The sequence below is a fragment of the Thamnophis elegans genome, chromosome 17 (genome assembly GCF_009769535.1).
Source record: "Thamnophis elegans isolate rThaEle1 chromosome 17, rThaEle1.pri, whole genome shotgun sequence".
In the NCBI taxonomy this organism is placed as follows: Eukaryota; Metazoa; Chordata; class Lepidosauria; order Squamata; family Colubridae; genus Thamnophis; species Thamnophis elegans.
Window position 1 is genome coordinate 12,114,614 of NC_045557.1, and position 24,266 is coordinate 12,138,879.

Consider the following 24,266-nt stretch of genomic DNA (forward strand, 5'->3'; position numbering starts at 1 on the left):
CATGTCGCTAATTGAACAACTGCGGGGTGCATCTAACCGCCATGGTAAGAAAGGTTGTAAAACGGGGCACGACGCACTGAGAAAGTGTCTGGCTTAGCCAAGGATAATTTGGAGGTTGTTTGTGGTCGTAGGTCAGGGAACCGCCTGTGCCATGATAACAATTTAATAAAGAATAGGACACTCAAAGGTTCAACACTCAAAGAGCCATTTGGATCCGTTTCCCACTGGGGGAAAAAACACCGGGAGCCACAAAACCTAGTTGGGCGTGGCCAACTTAACATCACTCCTACCCAGTCACATGACCCCTCCCCCAGCCACGCCTACCTAGCCGTCATTAGGGCAGAGAACCGCTTGTTAAAAAACACCAGGAGCCAGTGCTGGCTGGGGGATTCTGGGAGCTGAAGTCCATCCTTCTTAAAGCCTCCTGGCTGGAGGATTCTGGGAGTGGAAGTCCTCCCCTCTTAAAGCCTCCTGGCTGGGGGATTCTGGGAGTGGAAGTCCTCCCATCTTAAAGCCTCCTGGCTGGGGGATTCTGGGAGCTGAAGTCCACCCCTCTTAAAGCCTCCTGGCTGGGGGATTCTGGGAGTGGAAGTCCTCCCATCTTAAAGCCTCCTGGCTGAGGGATTCTGGGAGTGGAAGTCCGCCCATCTTAAAGCCTCTTGGCTGGGGGATTCTGGGAGCTGAAGTCCACCCCTCTTAAAGCCTCCTGGCTGGGGGATTCTGGGAGTGGAAGTCCTCCCATCTTAAAGCCTCCTGGCTGGGGGATTCAGGGAGTGGAAGTCCACCCCTCTTAAAGCCTCCTGGCTGGGGGATTCTGGGAGTGGAAGTCTGCCTATTTTAAAGCACGCTGGCTAGGGGATTCTGGGAGTGAAAGTCCACCCCTCTTAAAGTGGCCAAGACTGAAAACTGCTCTACAGGTTCAATTGATAAGGTTATGCTTGGAATTAATCAGAAAATTTTGGGCAAGATTAGAAATTAGAAAAAGTTGTGCACGACACGACACTCCTTGATGGCGTGGGATAAAAACGCAGGCAAACCGAAGGCGAAGCAGCCCCTCACCTCAAAAATATGTTATTGCATTGCTTGCGAATATACGCCCGAAGGCCCAGGAATTTTCCGTAAACCCGGTGGAGGATGGTCTTGAGGTATTCACGTTCCCTGGGGTCTTCGCTGTCGAACAATTCTAGCAGCTAGAGGAGGGCAAAAGAGAAGAAAGAGCCTTGCCAAGGATTCGGAAAAGGTTTCTGGCTTCATGACCTCAAGTTATTAAAGGCATCCTAATGGGCAAGGCTAGAATTGTTCTATTCTATTCTATTCTATTTTATTCTCTATTGCTATTCCATTCAATTCCATTCCATTCTCTATTTTATTGCTATTGCTCTGCTCGGCTATGTTATGTTATTCCATTCCACTCGACTCTATATATTCTTCTATTCTGTTCTAGTCTAGTCTATATATTTATTCTATTCTTTTTTTCTTTCTTTTTTTCTTTCTTTTTCTATCCATCCATCCATCCAATCATCTACCCACCTACCTACCCATATCTATCTATCTATCTATCTATCTATCTATCTATCTATCTATCTATCTATCTATCTATCTATCTATCTATCTATCTATCTACCTACCTACCTACCTACCTACCTACCTACCTACCTACCTACCTACCTACCTACCCATCCATCCATCCATCCATCTAATCACCCATCCACCTACCTACCCATATCTATGTATCTATGTATCTATGTATCTATGTATCTATGTATCTATGTATCTATGTATCTATGTATCTATCTATCTATCTATCTATCTATCTATCTATCTATCTATCTATCTATCTATCTATCTATCCATCCATCCATCCATCCATCCATCCATCTAATCACCCATCCACCTACCTACCCATATCTATCTATCTATCTATCTATCTATCTATCTATCTATCTATCTATCTATCTATCTATCTATCTACCTACCTACCTACCTACCTACCTACCTACCTACCTACCTACCTACCTACCGACCGACCTACCTACATCTCTATGTCTGTCCGTCCTTCCGTCCATCCATCCATCCATCCAGCTATCTATCTATATCACTCTGTCTCTGTTTGTCTTCTGTCTATCTGTCTGTCTGTCTGTCTGTCTATCCACCCACCCATCCATCCATCCATCCACCACCCACCCACCCACCTACCTATATCTCTATGTCCGTCCGTCCGTCCATCCATCCATCCATCCATCCATCCATCCATCCATCCGGCTATCTATCTATATCTCTCTGTCTCTGTCTGTCTGTGTCTGTCTATCATCTATCTATCTATCTATCTATCTATCTATCTATCTATCTATCTATCTATCATCTATCTATCTATCTATCTATCTATCTATCATCTATCTATCTATCTATCTATCTATCTATCTATCTATCTATCTATCTATCTATCTATCTATCTATCTATCTATCAATCATCTAGAGCGATATTGGGTGTACCTAGGTACACCCATGTTACACCGATCCTCCGCGAGCTGCACTGGCTACCTATTGGTATCCGGACGCAATTCAAGGTATTGGTTATTACCTTTAAAGCCCTACATGGCTTAGAGCCAGCATACCTGCGAGACCACCTACTGCCACATTCCTCCAAACGGCCGGTGAGATCCCACAGGGTGGGCCTCCTTCAGATGCGGTCAGCCAGACAATGTCGGCTGGCGGCTCCCCGGAGGAGAGCCTTCTCTGTGGCTGCTCTGACCCTCTGGAATGAGCTACCCCCAGAAATCCGGACCTTACCCACTCTCATGGCCTATCTATCTATCTATCTAGCTATCTATCTATCTATCTATCTGGCTATCTATCTATATCTCTGTCTGTCTGTCTGTCTGTCTGTCTCTCTCTCTCTCTATCTATCTATCTATCTGGCTATCTATATCTCTATATCTCTATGTCTCTATGTCTCTATGTCGTCCGTCCATCCATCCATCCATCCATCCATCCATCCATCCATCCATCCATCCATCCATCCATCTATCTATCTGGTATCTATCTATATCTCTGTCTGTCTTCTGTCTTGTACTTGAGAGACCGCCTGCTGCCAATTACCTCCAATAGACCGATCAGATCCCACAGATTAGGCCTCCTCTGAATTCCATCCGCCGGCCAATGCCGACTGGCGAGTACCCGGAGGAGAGCCTTCTCTGTGGCTGCTCTGACCCTCTGGAATGAGCTACCCCCAGAAATCCGGACCTTACCCACTCTCATGGCCTTCAGAAAAGCTGTTAAAACCTGGCTATTCCGCCAGGCCTGGGGCTGTTGACCTCACTGAGGTCCAGCCCCGATCGTAACGAATGTATGTGTGTAGATTTTAACCGGTTTTATTTTTTTTTCTTTCTTTTATTATTTCTTTTTTTCCTTCGTTGTAAGCCGCCCGGAGTCCTCCGGGATTGGGCGGCCTATAAATCGTACAAATAAATAAATAAATAAATAAATAATATCTATCTATCTATCTATCTATCTATCTATCTATCTATCTATCTATCTATCCATCCATCCATCCATCTAATCACCCACCCACCTACCCATATCTATCTATCTATCTATCTATCTATCTATCTATCTATCTATCTATCTATCTATCTATCTATCTATCTATCTATCTGGCTATCTATATCTCTATGTCTGTCTGTCTGTCTGTCTGTCTATCTATCTATCTATCTATCTATCTGGCTATCTATCTATCTATCTATCTATCTATCTATCTATCTATCTATCTGGCTATCTATATCTATGTCTGTCTGTCTGTCTGTCTGTCTGTCTGTCTGTCTATCTATCTATCTATCTATCTATCTATCTATCTATCTATCTGGCTATCTATCTATCTATCTATCTATCTATCTATCTATCTATCTATCTATCTATCTGGCTATCTATATCTCTATGTGTCTGTCTGTCTGTCTGTCTGTCAGTCTATCTGTCTGTCTGTCTATCTGTCTGTCTGTCTGTCTGTCTGTCTATCTATCTATCTATCTATCTATCTATCTATCTATCTGGCTATCTATATCTCTATGTCTGTCTGTCTGTCTGTCTGTCTATCTATCTGTCTGTCTGTCTGTCTGTCTATCTATCTATCTATCTATCTATCTATCTATCTATCTATCTATCTATCTATCTATCTATCTATCTGGCTATCTATCTATATCTCTGTCTGTCTGTCTGTCTGTCTCTATCTATCTATCTATCTGGCTATCTATATCTCTATGTCTCTATGTCTCTATGTTGTCCGTCCGTCCGTCCATCCATCCATCCATCCATCCATCCATCCATCCATCCATCCATCCATCCATCCATCTATCTGGCTATCTATCTATATCTCTGTCTGTCTTCTGTCTTGTACTTGAGAGACCGCCTGCTGCCAATTACCTCCAATAGACCGATCAGATCCCACAGATTAGGCCTCCTCTGAATTCCTTCCGCCAGCCAATGCCGACTGGCGAGTACCCGGAGGAGAGCCTTCTCTGTGGCTGCTCTGACCCTCTGGAACGAGCTCCCCATGGAGATTCGAACCCTCACCACCCTCCAGGGCTTCCGCAAAGCCCTTAAAACCTGGCTGTTCCGACAGGCCTGGGGCTAAAGAGCTTTTGCCCCCCCTTCTCAAATGGTATGGTTGTTGTGTGTTTTAAATTCTATTGTTATGTTCGTCTTTTATTCCCTGTCTGTACCTCCTTCCCTGACTGAATTGTGAGCCGCCCTGAGTCCCCTTCGGGGAAAAGGGCGGCATATAAATGAAATAAATCCTAATCCTAATCCTGTCTGTCTGTCTGTCTGTCTGTCTGTCTGTCTGTCTGTCTGTCTGTCTGTCTGTCTCTATCTATCTATCTATCTATCTATCTATCTATCTATCTATCTATCTATCTATCTATCTATCTATCTATCTATCTGGCTATCTATATCTCTGTGTCTGTCTGTCTGTCTGTCTGTCTGTCTATCTATCTATCTATCTATCTATCTATCTATCTATCTATCTATCTATCTATCTGGCTATCTATCTATATCTCTGTCTGTCTGTCTTCTGTCTGTGTCTATATCTATCTATCTATCTATCTATCTATCTATCTATCTATCTGGCTATCTATATCTCTCTGTCTGTCTGTCTGTCTGTCTGTCTGTCTGTCTGTCTGTCTGTCTGTCTATCTATCTATCTATCTATCTATCTATCTATCTATCTATCTATCTATCTATCTATCTATCAGCTATCCATCCATCTATTCACCCACCCACCCATCTCTCCCTCCCACCTACCTACCTGCTTACCCACCATCTCTAGCCATCCACTCATCTATTTTATCTGGAGCAGAAGGGACCTCAGAATTCTTCTAGTCCAACCCCTACCCAAGCAGGAGATCCTACACCATTTCAGACAAATGCCTGTCCAGTCCCTTCTTGAAAGCCTCCCGCGATGGAGCATCTCTGGAAGGAAGCCTTCCCAGCCGGATTCCTAGCCATAAAAAACCCCCTTTCCCTCTCACTTACCATCAAGACGAATTTCTGGTCTATGTAGCGCTTGGCCACCGAGGGCTGGAAGTCTGGACTTTCAAGGAACCGGAGGAAAAATTCATATACAAGCTGGAAAGAGACAGAGAGAGAGAGAGAGAAGGAAGCCATCAAAACCAACTTTCTTCTTCCACTGGGAGACATGGAAGTTCCACCAGGCCCTTTCCCCCCAGCCAGTGATACCTCCAAACCCATGAGCCTCTCCTTAAGGGGACATCTCAAGGTGGACTCAGCCTTCCATCCTTCCGAGGTGGGTAAAACGAGGACCCAGATTGTTGGGGGCAAGAGGCTGACTCTGTAAACCGCTTAGAGAAGGATGGAAAGCACTGTGAAGCAGGATGTATCTAAGTGTTATTCCTTCCTTCCTCCCTCCCTCCTAAAGGTGGACTCAGCCTTCCGTCCTTCTGAGGTGGGTAAAATGAGGACTCAGATTGTTGGGGGAAAGAGGCTGACTCTGTAAACCGCTTAGAGAGGGCTGTAAAAGCAGTGTGAAGCAGTATATAATTCTAAGAGCTATTCCTTCCTTCCTTCCTTCCTTCCTTCCTTCCTTCCTTCCTTCCTTCCTGTTAGAATGCAGTATTGCAGGCTAACTCTGTCCATTGCCAGCAGTTCAGTCCTGACCGGCTCAAGGTTGACTCAGCCGTCCGTCCTTCCAAGGGGGATAAAATAAGGACCCATATTGTTGGGGGCAAGAGGCCGACTCTGTAAACCGCTTAGAGAGGGCTGGAAAGCACCATGAAGCGGGATATAAGTCTAAGGGCTATTCCTATTAATCTCGTGGCCTCCAAGCGGCCTCTTACCTGCAGGTGAGGCCAAGATGGTTCCAGGTTTGGCTCGTCTTCTTCGGGATCGAACTCGGGGTTTTCACTGGGTGGAAGAATTCGGAAAATGTTGACTGAGATCTGGAGGGAGAAGGGAGAGATCAGCCCACACCCAAAACCTGGAAATGAGACACCCCTTGAAGGTCAAATGAGCCAACCAAAACAGACTCCTTGCAAGATTCAGACCCACAGCTGAGCCCCAGGGAAAAAAATATAACAGGAGAGAAGCAACCTAGAACTAAGGGGAAATTTCCCTACAGTGACAACAATTAACCAGTGGAACAGTTTGCCACTAGACGTTGTGGGCTCTCCATCACTGGAAGCTTTCAAGAAGAGACTGGACAGCCACCTGTTTAAAATGGTGTAAAGTCTCATGCTTGAGGAGGGGGTTGGACTAGAAGACCTCCAAGGTCCCTTCCAGCTCTATTCTGATTGAAATGATCTAAGGTCTCCTGCTTGAGCAGGGGGTTGGGCTAGAAGACCTCCAAGGTCCCTTCCAGCTCTATTCTGATTGAAATGGTGTAGAGTCTCCTGCTTGAGCAGGGGGCTGAACTAGAAGACCTCCAAGGTCCCTTCCAGCTCTACTCTGATTGAAATGGCGTAAGGCAGTGATGGTGAACCTATGGCATGTGTGCCACAGGTGGCACGCGGAGTCATTTATCAGGACACACGAAGCGCTGCCCTGTCAGCTGGGCAGCTTTATAGGAGCCTGGGGAGGGTGAAAAGAGCCTCCCCCATCCCCCTGGAGGACCTCCGGAGGCTTCATGAGCTTCCCTGAAGCTTCCGGAGTGCAAAAATCCGGCCCTCGGGCAAACCGGAAGTTGGGGAACAGACTTCCTGTTTGCTCGGAGGGTCGTTTTGACTGCTCCAAAGGCTTCAGGGAAGCCTCCTGAAGGTCCCTGAAGCCTCCAGAGGGCTGTTTCCATCCTCCCCAGGCACCTATAAAGCCTCTGGAGCCTGGGGAGGGTGAAAAAATGATGTAAAAAATGGAGGCGGGAGCACCTGTAGTGCGTGCATGCGCACTGGGGGTGTGTGTGATAGTGCATTGCATTATGGGTGCAGCACGCCCGCACACGACCCCCCTGCGCTCCCCCCACTTATGCCACGTGAGCCAAAAAAGGGTCACCATCGCTGGCGTAGGGTCTCATGCTCGAGCAGGGAGTTGGACTAGAAGACCTCCAAGCTCCCTCCCAAACCTGTTATTCTGTTTTTTTTCTTTTAATATACATTATATTTTGGGTGGGAGGTGTCTTAAGGTCAGTATAAACTCCTAGCAACTGCCTGGCAGATTTTTTAGGAAGGATTTTCCCAAGTGGATTGACGTTGCCTCCTTCCTAGGGCTGAGGGAGAGTGACAGGCCCACGGTCAGTCGGCTGGCTTCGTGCCTAAGGCGGAACTAGAACTCACTAATGCCTGGTTTTCTAGCCTGGTGCCTAAACTACAAGCCCAGGCTGGCTCCCTTAGCCATCCATAAGTGCCATTTTACTTTAATTTTAAAAATGATTAAGCCAGTATTACTTATAAAGCATGTGTTATATACATGTGTTTGTTTTACTAATTTAAACAATGAATAATGAACAAACACTGACTGTTTCTTACATATTTGCATGTTTATGAATGCGGCCCACTAATTACCGTATTTTTCGGAGTATAAGAAACTTCGAAGTATAAGACACACCTAACTTTTAGGGAGGAAAGCAGGGGGAAAAATCTGCTTGCCTCCCCTCCCAGCAATTTGCCTTCTTGCAGCAAACAATCCATTTTAGTTTCAGTTTCAATTTTAGCACAGCCTGATTAGCACAAGGGGGAACAAATCTGCCTCCCAGCAATTTGCCTCCTTGCAGCAAACAGAAGCAGGGATCGGAATAGGTAGAAAATGGAGCGTGCAGAGGCCGAAAACGGGGCACACAGAACCCAAAAATGAAACATGAAGGCAGAAAATGGGGCAAGCGGAGGCTGCAATAGGCAATGGCAATCCCTGCAGCCTAAAACAGCTGATGGTCGGGAGGCCAATCCAACCGACAATCAGCTGCTTGTGCGAATCAGACTGTGCGAAGCTGAAACTGAAACAGGCTGTTTTCTGTTTGCTGCAAGGAGGCAAATTGCTGGGAGGCAGATCCCCCCCTTGTGCAAAATTGAAACTGAAACAGGCTGTTTGCTGCAAGGAGGCAAATTGCTGGGAGGCAGATTCCCCCCCCCCTTGTGCTAAAACTGAAACTGAAACAGGCTGTTTGCTGCAAGGAGGCAAATTACTGGGAGGCAGATTTTTTCCCCCTTGTGCTAAAATTGAAACTGAAACAGACTGTTTTCTGTTTGCTGCAAGGAGGCAAATTGCTGAGAGGCAGATTTTTTCCCCCTTACGCTATTCAGGCTGTGCTAAAACTGAAACTGAAACAGGCTGTTTGCTGCAAGGAGGCAAATTACTGGGAGGCAGATTTTTTTCCCCTTGTGCTAAAATTGAAACTGAAACAGACTGTTTTCTGTTTGCTGCAAGGAGGCAAATTGCTGAGAGGCAGATTTTTTCCCCCTTACGCTATTCAGGCTGTGCTAAAACTGAAACTGAAACAGGCTGTTTGCTGCAAGGAGGCAAATTACTGGGAGGCAGATTTTTTTCCCCTTGTGCTAAAATTGAAACTGAAACAGGTGTTTGCTGTTCGCTGCAAGGAGGCAAATTGCTGGGAGGCAGATTTTTTCCCCCCCTTGTGCTAACATTGAAACTGAAACAGGGTGTTTGCTGTTTGCTGCAAGGAGGCAAATTGTTGGGAGGCAGGGGCCAAAGGGTGGGGTCTGGCAGCTGGGTGGGGCTACATTCGGTATATAAGATGCACCCAAATTTTCACTCTCTTAGGGAGGGGGGGGGAAGTGTGTCTTATACTCTGAAAAATACGGTAACACATTTTATGTAATGCAGCCCACACATTGGAATTTTAAACTCCTGTTTTTAAACTACTGGAAGACTGGCAGCTTAGTTCTCCAAATGATTTAAGTGCAGTGCTGGAGCGACTTCTCAGATTCCCCGAAAACACAATATAAAAGGTATCCGATCTTTTCTTCCTTATGACAGCATCTGAGTCATCTTCAGTTCAGCCTCCCCTTCCATTGGATAAGTCTAACGATGAGTAATGCTTTGGATAAGTAATTCCCTTTTTCCCCTTTTCTCTTTATCGTGGTTTCTTCCTGTTTCCTTTCAGAAGCAACGGATCAATATATAACTCTCACGAAGGCTAGTTAATTGCCTCAAACCGCAACCATTGATTTAGTCACCAAAGCTACAACGGCGGTGGCAAAAGTGACTTCGGGCTGTTTTTCACACTTATGACCGTTTGCAGCATCCCTGCGGTCGTACGATCAAAATTTGGATGCTTGCCAACTGATAGGTACTTACGACAGTCGCAGTGCCCCGGGAGTGTTGTATGATCCCCTTTTGTGACCTTCTGACTGCCCAAGTCAGTGGGGAAGCCAGGCTCACTTAACGACCGCATTGCTCATGTAACAACTGCGCTGATTTCCTTAACAACGGCGGCAAGAAAGCTCATAAAATGGAGCAAAAGTTAGTTACCAACTGTCTCGCTTAGCAACAGAAAGTTGGGCCACTACAGCAGTCATAAGTCAAGTCACTACAACCTGTAGTACGAGTTCAACTTCCTACCCCCTGTGTTTTTTGGCCAGCCTTTTACCATCTTCTCCCCACCCACCCCCGTCCCCATTTTTTATTGTACAAAATACAAAAAATAAATAAATAGGAAATTAAGGGAAGTTAAGGGAATGGGAAAAGGGGGGGGGTGGAATACAAGGGGGAAGAGAAAAAAAAGGGCTTCCATTGGCTTCCGACTCTTCCTAACACAGTAAAAGAAAAGCCCACTGCAGCCTCCACTTTTTGCTTTTACATATTAATATAAGACTAGCCATTTAGGTAGGGACAGATTATATTTTCCTGGGCTCCAGGATCACCGCAGATGGGGACGGCAGCCAAGGAATTAAAAGAGGTTTATTCCTGGGGAGGAAAGCGATGGCAAATCTAGACAGCATCCTAAAAAGCAGAGACATCACCCTGCCAATCAAAAGTGCCTCTAGTCAAGGCTGTGGTTTCCCCAGTTGCAACTGATGGCTGTGAAGGTTGGAGCATAAGGAAGGCTGAGCGCCAAAGAATGGAGGCCTTTGAACTCTGGTGCTGGAGAAGACTCCTGCATTGAGTCCCTTGGACTGCAAGGCCATCCAACCGGTCAGTCCTAGAGGAGATCCGCCCTGACTGCTCTTTAGAAGGCCAAATCCTGAAGGGGAAACTCAAAGACTTTGGCCACCTGATGAGAAGGAAGGACTCCCTGGAGAAGAGCCTCATGCTGGGAACAATGGAGGGCAAAAGAAGAAGGGGACAGCAGAGAAGGAGGGGGCTGGATGGAGTCACCGAAGCAGTTGGCCTGAGCTTCAATGGACTCCAGATGATGGGAGAGGACAGGAAGGCCTAGAGGAACATGGTCCATGGGGTTGCAATGGGTTGGACACAACTTCGCAACTAACAACAACAAATAGATATAGACACAGAGAGAGAGAGACAGACAGACAGACAGACAATAGATATGATAGATAAAGATAGAACAATGGACATATAGATTATAGATTATAGATAGATAGATAGATAGATAGATAGATAGATAGATAGATAGATAGATAGATAGGTAGGTAGGTAGGTAGGTAGGTAGGTAGGTAGGTAGGTAGGTAGACAGATGGATAGAGATAAAGAAAGATAGATAGATTATAGATAGATAGACAGACAGACAGACGTATAGATTAAGGATAGATAGATATAGATAGAAAGATAAATAGAAAGAGATGGATAGATAGAGATAGCTAGATAGAAAGAATGATAGATAGATAAATAGAAAGATAGATAAATAGATAAATAGATATAGAAAGATAAATAGATAGATAAAATGATAGGTAGGTAGGTAGGTAGGTAGATAGATAGATAGATAGATAGATAGATAGATAGATAGATAGATAGATAGATAGATAGCTATGTAGTAGGTAGGTAGACAGATGGATAGAGATAAAGAAAGATAGATAGATGTATAGATTATAGACAGATAGATAGATAGATAGAGACAGACAGACAGACAGACAGACAGATATAGAGGATAGATAGACAGATAGATAGATATAGATAGAAAGATAAATAGAAAGAGATGGATAGAGATAGCTAGATAGAAAGAAAGAATGATAGATAGATAAATAGAAAGATAGATAAATAGATATAGAAAGATAGATAGATAAAATGATAGATAGCTAGAAAGATGGATAGATGGATGGATAGATAGATAGATAGATAGGATAGATGGATAGCTATAGAAAGATAAATAGATAGATGGATGGATGGATGGATGGATGGATGGATGGATGGATGGATGGATGGATGGATGGATGGACAGACATGACTTCACAACTAACAACAACAATATGACTAGCCATTTTTTGTATGAGGACCAGTCTTTCTGATCCACAAAACCCAGGTGAAAATCGCATTGGTTTTTTTCCCCTCACAGGCCCAGGGCCTGCGAAGCCTTTTACCATCTTGATGATCTCGGGATAGAGTGGCTCAATGAGGATGCCACGGTTGGTGGCCACGCACTCCACCAGTTCGTTCAGGGCTGCCCGCTTGATCTCCTTGCCCTTCAGGTCAGCCACGCAGTCCAGGAAGTCAAAGACGATGGAGCACTGCTGCAGCTTCTTGCACAGGAGGTCGTGCAGCTCTGAAACAGGAGCATCTGCAGGGGGAAAGCAGAGGATTTACATGCGATCTCTCAGGAGGAAGCAGAGGCACTGTGGGAATTCACAGAGCAAGAGCACTTTGACAGATGCCGCTTCACAGTCCTTTTACAGCCCTCTCTAAGCAGTTTACAGAGTCAGCATATTTCCCCCCAACAATCTAGGTCCTCATTTTACCCACCTCGGAAGGACGGAAGGCTGAGTCAACCTTTAAGAAGAAGGAAGGAAGGAAGGAAGGAAGGAAGGAAGGACAATAGCAGTAGTCTTATATGCCACTTCACAAAGCCTTTACAGCCCTCTCTAAGTCAGCCTCTTGCCCCCAACAATCTGGGTCCTCATTTTACCCACCTCGGAAGGACGGAAGGCTGAGTCAACCTTTAAGAAGAAGGAAGGAAGGAAGGAAGGAAGGACAATAGCAGTAGTCTTATATGCCACTTCACAAAGCCTTTACAGCCCTCTCTAAGTCAGCCTCTTGCCCCCAAGAATCTGGGTCCTCATTTTACCCATCTCGGAAGGATGGAAGGCTGAGTCAACCTTTAGGAGCGAGGGAGGGAGGGAGGAAGGAATAGCACTTAGACTTATATCCCGCTTCACAGTGCTTTCTCGCCCTCTCTAAGCGGTTTACAGAGTTGCCCTCTTGCCCCCAACAATCTGGGTCCTCATTTTACAGACCTCAGAATGAAGGAAGAGTCAACCATGAGCCAGTCAGGATCGAACTGCTGGCAGTGGGCAGAGTCAGCCTGCAATACTCCATTCTAACTACCGCGCCACCATGGCTCGTACAATAGGGTCACGAGAAAGCAGAGGCCCTGTGAGAATTTACGTGGCACCCCACATGACAGAGGCCTCATACGTTGAAGCACATACATGTCTGTCTCTTTCCCTTCATTGCAATCCAGCGTGTTACTGCATGACTGCAGTAACACGCATGACACATCCTTTCATTCCTTTCCATTATTTTTTAAAGAAAAGTTTTTAAAAAAATGTTTTTGTTTCTCATACATTCACAAATATACATTTCTCATAAATATCATTAGCCTTTAACATTTATGCTTCCATTCTTTCCCTAAAGATATAATACTATATTCAAGCTTTCTTTCTTTCTCCTACTCTCCCTTCTTCTCTCCCTTCTTCTTTCCTCCTCTCCTTTCTTTTTTCTTCTTCTGCTTCCTCTCCCCTACTCGTCTCTTTCTCTCCCTCCTGCCCTCTCTCCTTACTACCCCTCCTCCCTTCCTCTCTTTTACCCTTTCTTCTTTCTCTCTCCTTTCCTCTTTCCTCCTCTTCTCCTCTCTCCCTTCCCTCCTTCCATTCTTCTGTTTTCATATTTTCTTTACTCTGATGTATTTTCATGATGGTGTTTGAACAAACATACCACTTAAGTTTCCTCTTCTTCCTTTACATTAGAGTGATTCCACATATATCTTTTAAATATATATTTGGGTATTAATACCATTCTATTTTCTACCTCTTTCTCCTTTCCATTGTTTCTGAAGACCAGAGCTGTTGAACATTGCATGGGAAAAGCCACATCTCTAACTCAACAGACCTGGGAAAAGCCCCATCCCTATCTCTGGGGGGCTAACTGCGATCAAGCAGCATCACCCAACAGCAATTAGCAGGATATTTTAATTACTGGGCTTTTATGCCACACTTCGAAGACGGCTCGTAAAACTTTATTGCTAGTACTGTGCACAGAAATATCTCAATTCAAAGTTGGGTGACTTAGAACTTGTGCATTTATTTATTTTTAATTTTTTTCACAAGCTTATCAGTGGGCGTCCTACATTCTAATACAAATAAAACGGATATTTATTAATAGATATAAATAATCAATATTATTATGTGTTAGCACTGGTGTTGTTATATTATAGGACAAGGTAAGAGCAATAGGAAGGCAATGCAGAATGGAGAATTACGAAAGCTAAACAGGAAAGCAGATATAGAAGGCTGTAAAATTACTTTATATTGTTATGTATGTTTTGTATTTTGTTTTTTTTCTTGTGGTGTTTTTCTTTCTGTTTTTAAAGATTAAAGCATTCAATAAAAATTACTTTTATAAAAACTAATAGTTATTAGTTTTAATTATAGTTGATAGTCATGGTTATTACTTTAACCAGCCTATATACTTCTAATTGTAATACATATTTATATTAAGTTGCAGCCTGTCATTATTCAATTATTCCATGTTTTCTCTTATTACTGCTCTTATTGCTCTGTATCAGTGTATACATTTTATGATATAAAATGTATACACTGATATTCCCCTTTTCTTTTAAGTGTAGCTCTTATTCTAACTTTTCATCATGTCATCTTTATTAATAAACATTTTCTTTCTAGCTTGCCTAAGTTCTAGTGATGTCACCTACCTAGAAAAAAGGAGAGGGGAAAAGCAAAGCAAAGCAGAATAAAAAAGAGAAATGATTTATCCATGGTCTCTTGCCTGCTTCAATACTTTAATAGCTATGATTTAAAAGAAAGAGAAGGAAAAGAAAAAGAAAATCAGAACAACAGCAAAACAGAGAAATCATCTATCCATCGTCTCTTGCCTGCTTCAATACTTTTAATTGCTATGCTTCTTCTTCTTCTTCTTCTTTTACTTATCTCCCATGTTCCTCTCTAGGATCTTTATCTCTTTCTGAATCTACTTCTTGCCTGTTAAATCTAAGTATCCCCCCCCCCCCCCTCTTCTCCACTGCCTAGTTTCTAGAATTTCTACCCAGGCCCCTATCTCCCTTTCAAAGGAATTTATGCTAGGAGTTCTACCTGAAACTTATAAATAAAGAGAATGTATATTTAACCATTCATGTATTAACCGCAGCTAGAATTGTATTTGCACAACATTGGAAAAGTGCAGCGATCCCTATTGGTGAGAAGGTGATAAGGAAAATATTAGCATGTGCAGAAATGAACGGATTAACATTAGCAATTAAGGAGAAAGAGCAAACTGCATATTATATGATTTGGGAAGTATTTTACCAGTGGTTGGAGAAAAAAGAAAGGAGTTTGGAAATGAAGAAAACTAAAAAAAAAAGTAGATAATACGCTTAGATAAATGTATGACACAGTATGTGTATGATAAGAATAATGATGTTTAATGTTGATATGATACTATTACTAGAAGATATTAAGAAGAAAAATGGAGTGTTTTATAAAGTTTTTATAATGCTTGATATATTATAATACTAAACTTAAGGAAAGAATGTTAATATGAATGTGAAAGTTGTGGCAAAAGAGGAACAATTTTGCACAGAGTTTGTACCCAGACAACACATGGCATAAGGAAAGATGGAATGTTTATTTTTATAATTGAAAAATAAAATAATTTTAAAAAGGTATCTTCCTGTATCTCCAATTGATTTTTCAAACCCATGGATTTTTAAAGAGTTATTTTCCAAGGCACCCGAAGGCCAGAGAAGGAAGAATGGATGGAAACTGACCAAGGAGAGATTCAACCTGGAAATACGGATAATTTTTCAGACAGGGAGAACAATCAACCCATGGAACAGAAGTTGCCTCTAGAAGTTGTGGGAGCTTCATCCTGGAAGCTTTTAAGAAGAGACTGGACTGCCCTCTGTCAGAAATGGCGTAGGGTCTCCTGCTTTGGGGGGGGAGGGGGGTGGACTAGATGACCTCCAAGGTCGCTTCCAATTCTGTTTTCTATACTATTTCTATACTATTCTTTTCTATAGGCTCCAAAAACCAACAGAAAACCATTTCCAAAATAACTGTGTTCCCCAAGTCGCCAGAAAGTGACACTCAACTCGAGAGTTTGCACTTCCAAAAATCCCTGCAGTGCAAAAAATAATAATAATTCTGATAATTTCTGGGCGCGTCTGGTACAAATAATAATTAAGAAGGGTGCCGCTCCCTGAGGCACATGAAAAAAAAAATTCGCTTGTCTCGATAGACCTGCGTACCTTTCGGATAGAACTGACTAAGCAGCCATAAATATATTATAAGCTTATATTGCAGAGGCAAGCCTGCATTTAAATTTTGCAGGGCAATTAAGCTTCGGAAGACGCCGAAATGCGATCCGTTTGCAATGGGAGAGTCGCTTGACCTTTCCTGCGTTCCCACGGCTCAGCTCCACCACTGATCCTCCGTGGCCTCTGCAAGCAAAACTTTGCTCTATTTTCAGGGACTTTGTCCCTTTCTTAAAATAGGAACAGAAGAATGCTTCAAAATGTTGACAGATTGCCCGGTAAATACAGACACAACCCCCCCCTCCCTTGCCCCAAATGGACGTACCAGGAAAGCTAACCCTAAGCTAAGTCTGCTGCTGTCCCCTTGTCACCCCAAATAGTTCAGCTCACAAATGGGGAGGGGGATATTTTAAGATCAGCAGGGGTTAACGTCCTAGTTTTGGAAGAGTTCCTTGAGGCTGAAAAGCAGGATTAGGGGGAGACATGATAGCAGTGTCCCGATATCTCAGGGGCTGCCCCAAAGAAGAGGGAGTCCAGCTATTCTCCAAGGCACCTGAAGGCAGGACAAGAAGCAATGGGTGGGAACTAATCAAGGAGAGAAGCAACTTAGAACTAAGGAGAAATTTCCTGACAGAACAATTAATCAGTGGAACAACTTGCCTCCAGAAGTTGTAAATGCTCCAACAATGGAAGTTTTAAAGAAGAAGTGGTGTAGGTTTTCCTGCCTAGGCAGGGGGCTGGACTAGAAGACCTCCAAGGTCCCTTCCAACTCTGTTATTCTATAAGGGTCTTCTGCTTGAGCAGGGATTGGACTAGAAGACCTCCAAGGTCCCTTCCAACTCTGTTATTCTGTAAGGGCCTCCTGCTTGAGCAGGGGGCTGGACTAGAAGACCTCCAAGATCCCTTCCTTGGAGGTCTTGACAGGATCTTAGATCTTGACAGACTTGAACATTGGGCACTATCTAATAAAATGAAATTCAATGGTGAAAAGAGTAAGGTTCTACATTGAGGCAAGAAAAACCAAATACACAGGTACAGTATAGATGGTACCTTGCTCAATCGGAGTAACTGTGAGAGGGATCTTGGAGTCCTAGTGGACAACCATTTAAATAGGAGCCAGCCGTGTGCAGCAGCTGCCAAAAAAGGCAACAGAATTCTAGGCTGCTTCAACAGAGGGATAGAATCAAGATCACATGAAGTGTTAATACCACTTTATCAGGCTTTGGAAAGGCCACACCTAGTGTACTGCATCCAGTTTTGGTCGCCACGATGTAAAAAGGATGTGGAGACTCTGGAAAGAGTGCAGAGAAGAACAACAAAGATGATTAGGGGTCTGGAGGCTAAAACATATGAAGAACGGTTGCAGGAACTGGGTATGTCTCGTTTAATGAAAAGAAGGACTAGGGGAGACATGATAGCAGTCTTCCAATATCTCAGGGGCTGCTCCAAAGAAGAGTAGGTCAATTTATTCTCCAAAGCACCTGAAGGCAGGACAAGAAGCAACGGGTGGAAACTAATCAAGGAGAGAAGCAACCTAGAACTAAGGAGAAATTTCCTGACGGTTAAAACAATTAATCAGTGGAACAACTTGCCTCCAGAAGTTGTGAATGCTTCAACATAGGAAACTTTTTAAGAAGAGATTGGATAACCATTTGTCTGAAGTGGTGTTTCCTGCCTAGGCAGGAGGTTGGACTAGAAGACCTCCAAGGTCCCTTCCAACTCTGTTATGCTATTCTATTCTAATAGAGTATCAGTAGGCTATTAGGCCCAACCTGTCTGCTTGGTGTAGGAATTGAAATCAAAGCATCCCAGAGATATGAGCGCCTAACTTGTGCTTTGAGATATCCAGCAAATATCTTTTTCGTTATGTGCTATCGAGTTGTTTTCAGCTCTTAGGAAGAACCTGGATCATAGTTACTCCACCTGGCAATTTTAAAATGTGTGGACTTCAAAACCCAGAATTCCTCAGCTAGCCTAAGTCTGGACATGCCATGCATACCTCTACGTTCAAATTAGCAGATCATTATTTTTAAAAAAAATTATTACACAAGGTCCTGTGAAAAAAGAAGTATTTTAATATACTCCTGTGGACCTTACTTCATACTTAAGTGGTGAGTGGAGGGGGCATGCGTAAGTGCACTAACGTGCCTATTGTCCCTGTCACTGTATTTTTATTCTTGTTCTCGTTTTTGTTTTGACAAATTCCAATAAATAAATAAAAATTTTTAAAAAGAAGATAAAGTAGTCTAATTCCCAGATTTTTTAAAAAAGAAACCAACTACACAGTTTTTGTGAAAAAGAAATATTTTTAGTATTTTTTAAAAAGAAGATTAACTAATCTAATTTCCAGTGTAATTCCGGTGGATTCACACAAACGGATAACAAAGTTTGTCTCAAACATCAGTTTATATCAGTGGTTTGAAATCAGGTCAACTTTAAATTGGGTAGACTACAACTCCCGGAGTTCCCCAGCCAGCCTGTTTAAGAGGGATGGACCACAACCCCCAGAATTCCCCAGCCAGCAAGCTTTAAGAGGAATGGACTTCAACTCCCAGAATCCCCCAACCAGCAAGCTTTAAGAGGGGTGGCCTTAAAACTCCCAGAATCCCCAGCCAGTATGCTTTAAGAGGGATGGACTACAACCTCCAGAATCCCCCAGACAGAATGCTTTAAGAGGAATGGACTTCAACTCCCAGAATTCCACAGCCAGCAAGCTTTAAGAGGAGTGGCCTTAAAACTCCCAGAATCCCCCAAGCAGCAAGCTTTAAGATGGATGGCCTTAAAACTCCCAGAATTCCACAGCCAGCATGCCCCAGCCAGGAATCCTGGGAGTTGAAGTCCACACATCTTAAAAGTTCCCAAGCTTGAGAAACACTGACCTACTTCAGGGATCCCCCACTTGCTGGCCTGGCTGTGGGGTGGTGGGGTGGGTGGGTGGGAGAGAGGAACCGAACCACGCGCGTGCTGGACCCGGTGTGCACACATGGCTCATCTCGTGTGAGTGGTGGGCCGGCATGCATGCTCAGGCCCACGCAACCAAGAAATAAGAGCTGTGGGAGCGCAGGAGTGTCCTCCTGAAAACGACCCATCCTGCTTCTCAGCGCTAAACAATTTTCCGGCAGCCTCCATACCTCTCCTCCCAGCTCCCACACTATCCCGTTTTCCAAGCCTTTTCCATTTTTCATGACTCCACATTGGCACGACTCCCGGTTAAAGCGCTCGGCTTTCAAACGAGGCGCACGGGGTTTAGGGGGAAAGCGGTGAAAGGATGAAAATCCCATGACCGCTTCCGTTGATGGGGCCTAAAATGCCCTTCCTTCCTTCCTTCCTTCCTTCCTTTCTCTCTCTCTCTCTCTCTCTCTCTCTCTTTCTTTCTTTTTAAAACAGTCATCACTCACACTGCTGATTCACACTGGCTTGTGACCAAAAGCAGCTTCTCTCTCCCCCACCCCACCCCCAAATCAATTTATTACCGGGCAAAAGGATAAATGTCCTTTTCAACAGCATCTTGTTGGCTTCAGTTGGCTAAGTGAAGCTAATTTGGCATTAGCATCTCCTAAATTCCCTTCGATTTTTCAGCCTGATTCTCTAAAAACAGTTTGTTCTCGTTGATTTATTCAGGAAAATGTCTACGGCCACCACACTCGCTCATGGTTTTTTTAATAAAAAAAATCTTGCCCCAATCTTTTGGGCATGGGGACCAGTTTCACAGAGCAGGGGAAAGACGTAGTTTTATGCACATCCCATGTATATGCGGTTGGAGTTTGGTTCTGGGTCTTAAAACATAAGCTAGCTGTGTGCGGAGGCAGCTAAAAAAGCTAATACAATCCTTGGTTGGATTAAACAGAGGCATAGAATCAAAATCACGTGAAGTGTTAGTACCGCTTGATGAAGCCTTAGTAAGGCCACACCTGGACTCCTGCAACCAGTTTTGGTCCCCACGTTACAAATAAGAGGTCAAAAATTCGGGAAAATGTGCAGAGAAGAGCCACTAAGATGATTGAAGGCCTGGAGACTAAAACATATGAAGAACGATTGCAGGATTTGGATATGGCTAGTTTAGAGAAAAGAAGGACCAAGGGAAGGCATGATAGCAGCATTCCAGTATTTGAGGGGCTGCCCCAAAGAAGAAGGAGTCAAGCTATTCTCCAAAGCACCTGAAGGCAGGACAAGAAGCAATGGGTGGAAACTAATCAAGGAGCGAAGCAAACTTAGAACTAAGGAGAAATTTCCTGACAGTGAGGACAATTAATCAGTGAAACAACTTGCCTCCAGAATTTGTGAATGCCCCAACAATGGACCTTTTTAAGAAGATGCTGGATATCGATTTGTCTGAAGTGGTGTAGGGTTTCCTGCCTAAGCACGGGATTGGACTAGAAGACCTCCAAGGTCCCTTCCAACTCTGCTCTTCTATTCTACTCTATTCTATTCTATTCTAATCAAGGAGAGAAGCAACCTGGAATTGAGAAGAAACTTTCTGACAGTGAGGACAATGAACCAGTGGAACTGCTTGCCACTAGAAGTTGTGGGTACTCCATCACTGGAAGTTTTTAAGAAAAGACTGGACAGCCACTTGTCTGAAATGGTTTGCGTTTCCTGCTCCAGCAGGGGGCTGGACTAGAAGACCTCCAAGGTCCCTTCCAGCTCTGATACCAATTTTGATTCTCTGAACTCTTTACAGACCAAGGGTTGAGCCTTACAGAATTAAGAAATCTATATCATCTATCTATCTATCTATCTATCTATCTATCTATCTATCTATCTATCTATCTATCTATCTATCTATCATCTATCTATCTATCTATCTATCTATCTATCTATCTATCTCTATCTATTATCTGTCTATCCATCCTTCCTTCCTTCCTTCCTTCCTTCCTTCCTTCCTTCCATCCATCCATCCATCTAAAATTGAGGACAAAGGAAGGATACGTTAAATCACTTCTAACTTTTCCTAGATCATTTTTTTCCCCTTTCTCGCACCCAAAAGTTTACTAAGTTTCAGAAAAGCATGAAAACACAAACAAGGGAATAAAAAAAAGAAAGGAAGGAAAGGTCGGGAAAATTAGGGAGTCACATGGAGAAAACTGCATTTGTGTGGGGAAAAAAACAAAAGGAAACTTCTGACTTTCTTTGGTCCTGATAAAAACCTTAAAGAAAAACAATGACCCTTTGAGCTAGTATAGATAAAACATATTTCCCCTAAACAATAGACAAAGGAGGACACCCCTTTTTCATTAAACCTTTGTACATTCAGAACAATGTTTCTCAATTTTGGCCACTTGGAAGACGTGTGGATTTCAACTCCCAGAATTCCCCAGCCAGCTTAGCTGGCTGGGGAATTCTGGGAGTTGAAGTCCACACATCTTCCCGTGGCCATGGTAGAGAAACGCAGATCTAGACTATTCTCCCAGTATCTTTGTTAGCTTGTCAATGACCAGAAAACGAAGTGAACAACTTCTACAGGTTCACAAATTGCTCATCTATATTTTTATTTAGTGCAAGGCAATGCATTGGATCAGCTCAAAACAATCGATGGAAAATAAACTTGCTTTTCACGGACCGAAGGATGTTATTACTGTAAATTCATTAATTGCAGCCAAAAGGATTGCTCCCCCACATATCAAAACATCTCCCTCCCCCCTCCAATAGGATAATTCTGCTGCCATTTAACCAGCAGAGTTGGAAGGGACCTTGGGGGTCTTCTAGTCCAGCCCCCTGCTCAAGCAGGAGAACTTATACTATTTCAGACAAGTGGCTGTCCAGTCTTTTCTTTAAAAATCCCAGTGTTGGAGCATCCACAACTTCTTGTGACAAGCTGTCCCACTGGTTAATTGTTCTCATTATTAAGAAAATTTCTCCTTATTTCCAGGTTGTTTCTCTCCTTGATTAGTTTCCATCTGTTGTTTCTTGTCCTGCCTTCTGGAAGATGAATTGACTCCTCCTTCTTTGTGGCAGCCCCAAAAATACTGGAAGGCTGCTATCGTGTTCCCCCCTAATTCTTCTTTTCTTTAGACTGGCCAAACCCAAATCCTGCAATTGTTCTTCAAATGTTTTAGTCTCCTGGCCTTTAATCACCTTAGTTGAACAAGGAGAGAAAAGTAGGGGAGAGGGAAGGAGAGGGAAGTGGAGAAGAGGGGAGAGGAGAAGAGGAGGAGGAAGGAGAAGGAAGGAGGAGAAGGAGAAGGAAGGAAGAAGAGGAAAGGAGAGAGGGGAAAGGAGAGAAGGAAATGGATGAGGGGAGAGAAATAGGAGAGCAGGGAGGTGAAAGAAGTAGAGAGAGAAGAGGGGAGAAGAAAGGAGAAGGAAGGAGAAGGAAGTAAAGAGGGGAAAGGAGAGAAGGAAATGGACGAGGGGAGAGGAGTAGGAGAGAGGGAAGGAGAAGGAAGTGGGGAAGAGGGGAGAGAAGAGGAGAAGAAGGGAAGGGAGAGAAGGAAATGGACATGGGGAGAGGAATAGGAGAGAGGGAAGGAGAGGGAAGGAGAGAGAGAAGAGGGGAGAGGAGAAGGAGAAAGAAGAAGAGAGGGAAAAGGAGAGAAGGAAATGGATGAGGGGAGAGGAGTAGAAGAGAGGGAAGTGGAGAAAGAGGGGAGAGGAGAAAAGGAGAAAGAAGGAGAGAGGGGGAAAGGAGAGAGATAAATATATAGAATGCTATGGTACAATTATGAAAATAATGCCTATAACTATGAGGTACACCATTACGTGTTTAAAAGATATTATAAATGTATGATTAAGAGAATATTGGTTATCATCAGGGGATATAAAACTAAGTATACTCAAAAAGGACTAGATAAGGGCCAATACTCTATCGCTGCAAAAGTGGAAATGCCGATGCATTATAAAGAAAAATGAACAATAAAAATATTTATTGAAAAAAAATCATCTGAGTTGCTCTTCTCTGCACATTTTTTGATTAGAGCCCCCTACCAGAGTTGGCAGAGGGAAAGAGCTGCGGTCCCAGGGCAGCCATGGCATGGATGCCAAGGAGCTGCCCTCCTCCGCCCATCGCCCACGGCCATTCGGAGCCAGGAATCCTGTCAGGAATGGCCCAAACAGCAGAAGGCTGGTGGTGACGGAGGCGCTGTGGGCATGTTGGCACTATCTCCTGCCTTCTTCTCCATTCACCGCGATGCCCCTTGGGGGCACCAAGCCACTCTTGGCAGCGCTCCCTCCCCCCCCCCGGGAACTGTAACCATGGCAGCTGGGAGGCTGATGGCTGATGTGGAGGAGATGAAACTCCAAGCATCCAGGAGCCAGGAGGGACCTGGCAGCATCAGGTGACCTTCGCAATATGACCGTGTTCCTTTGGCAAGGAATCTCGGGAGATCTGAGGCCACATCTGGAGAAGGAACCAAATGCACCTATCGGCAGAGAGGGAGGGTGAGAATGAGAGAGGGAGAGGGAGGGAGGGAGAGAGAAAGGGAGGGAGGGAGAGAGAGGGGGGAGGGAGAGAGAGAGGGAGAGAGAGGAAGAAAGAGGGAGAGAGGGGGAGGGAGGGGGGAGAGAGAGGGGGAAGGGAGGGAGAGGGAGAAAGAGGGAGGGAGAAAGAGAGAGGGAGGGAGAGGGAGAGAATGAGAGAGGGAGAGGGAGGGAGGGAGAGAGAAAGGGAGGGAGGGAGAGAGAGGGGGGAGGGAGAGAGAGAGGGAGAGAGAGAGGAAGAAAGAGGGAGAGAGGAGGGAGGAGAGAGAAAGGGAGGGAGGAAGGGAGAGAGGGAGAAAGAGAGAGGGAGGGAGAGAATGAGAAAGGGAGGGAGGGAGAGAGAGGGGGAGGGAGAGAGAGAGGGAGAGAGGGGGGAGGGAGGGGGGAGAGAGAGGGAGAAGGGAGGTAGAGGGAGAAAGAGAGGGAGAGAGAGAGAAACAGAGGGGGAGGGAGAGGGGGAGAGAGGGAGGGAGAGAATGAGAGAGGAAGAGGGAGGGAGAGAGAAAGGGAGGGAGGGAGGGAGAGGGGGAGGGAGAGAGAAAGGGGGGAGGGAGAGGGGGGGAGGGAGAGAGGGGGGAGGGAGAGAGGGAGAGAGGAAGAAAGAGGGAGAGAGGGGGAGGGAGGGGGGAGAGAGGGAGAGAGAGGAGGGAGAGGGGGAGAAAGAGAGGGGGAGGGGGAGGGAGAGAGAGAGAGAGGGGAAGAGGGAGGGAGGGAGCCCGCCATGATTTCAGTTGGCTTCTCGTGGAAAAGGCCCAGGAAGCAGGAAGTGGTCCTTAGTCCTCTCTGAGTTTGGTTG

The 24,266-nt window shown here is 44.5% G+C and overlaps 1 protein-coding gene across 1 annotated transcript in view; it reads right to left on the reverse strand.

The window, feature by feature from the left end:
• Window positions 1-24,266, reverse strand: part of PPP2R5B (protein phosphatase 2 regulatory subunit B'beta) — a 43,544-nt gene that overhangs the window by 10,118 nt on the left and 9,160 nt on the right. Inside the window, exons 2-5 of the mRNA XM_032233767.1 lie at window positions 11,934-12,130; window positions 6,348-6,449; window positions 5,527-5,619; window positions 1,060-1,190 (exon numbers count right to left, since the gene is read on the reverse strand). Coding sequence (XP_032089658.1) covers window positions 1,060-1,190; window positions 5,527-5,619; window positions 6,348-6,449; window positions 11,934-12,130 — 523 coding nt within the window. The remainder of the gene's footprint in view (window positions 1-1,059; window positions 1,191-5,526; window positions 5,620-6,347; window positions 6,450-11,933; window positions 12,131-24,266) is intronic.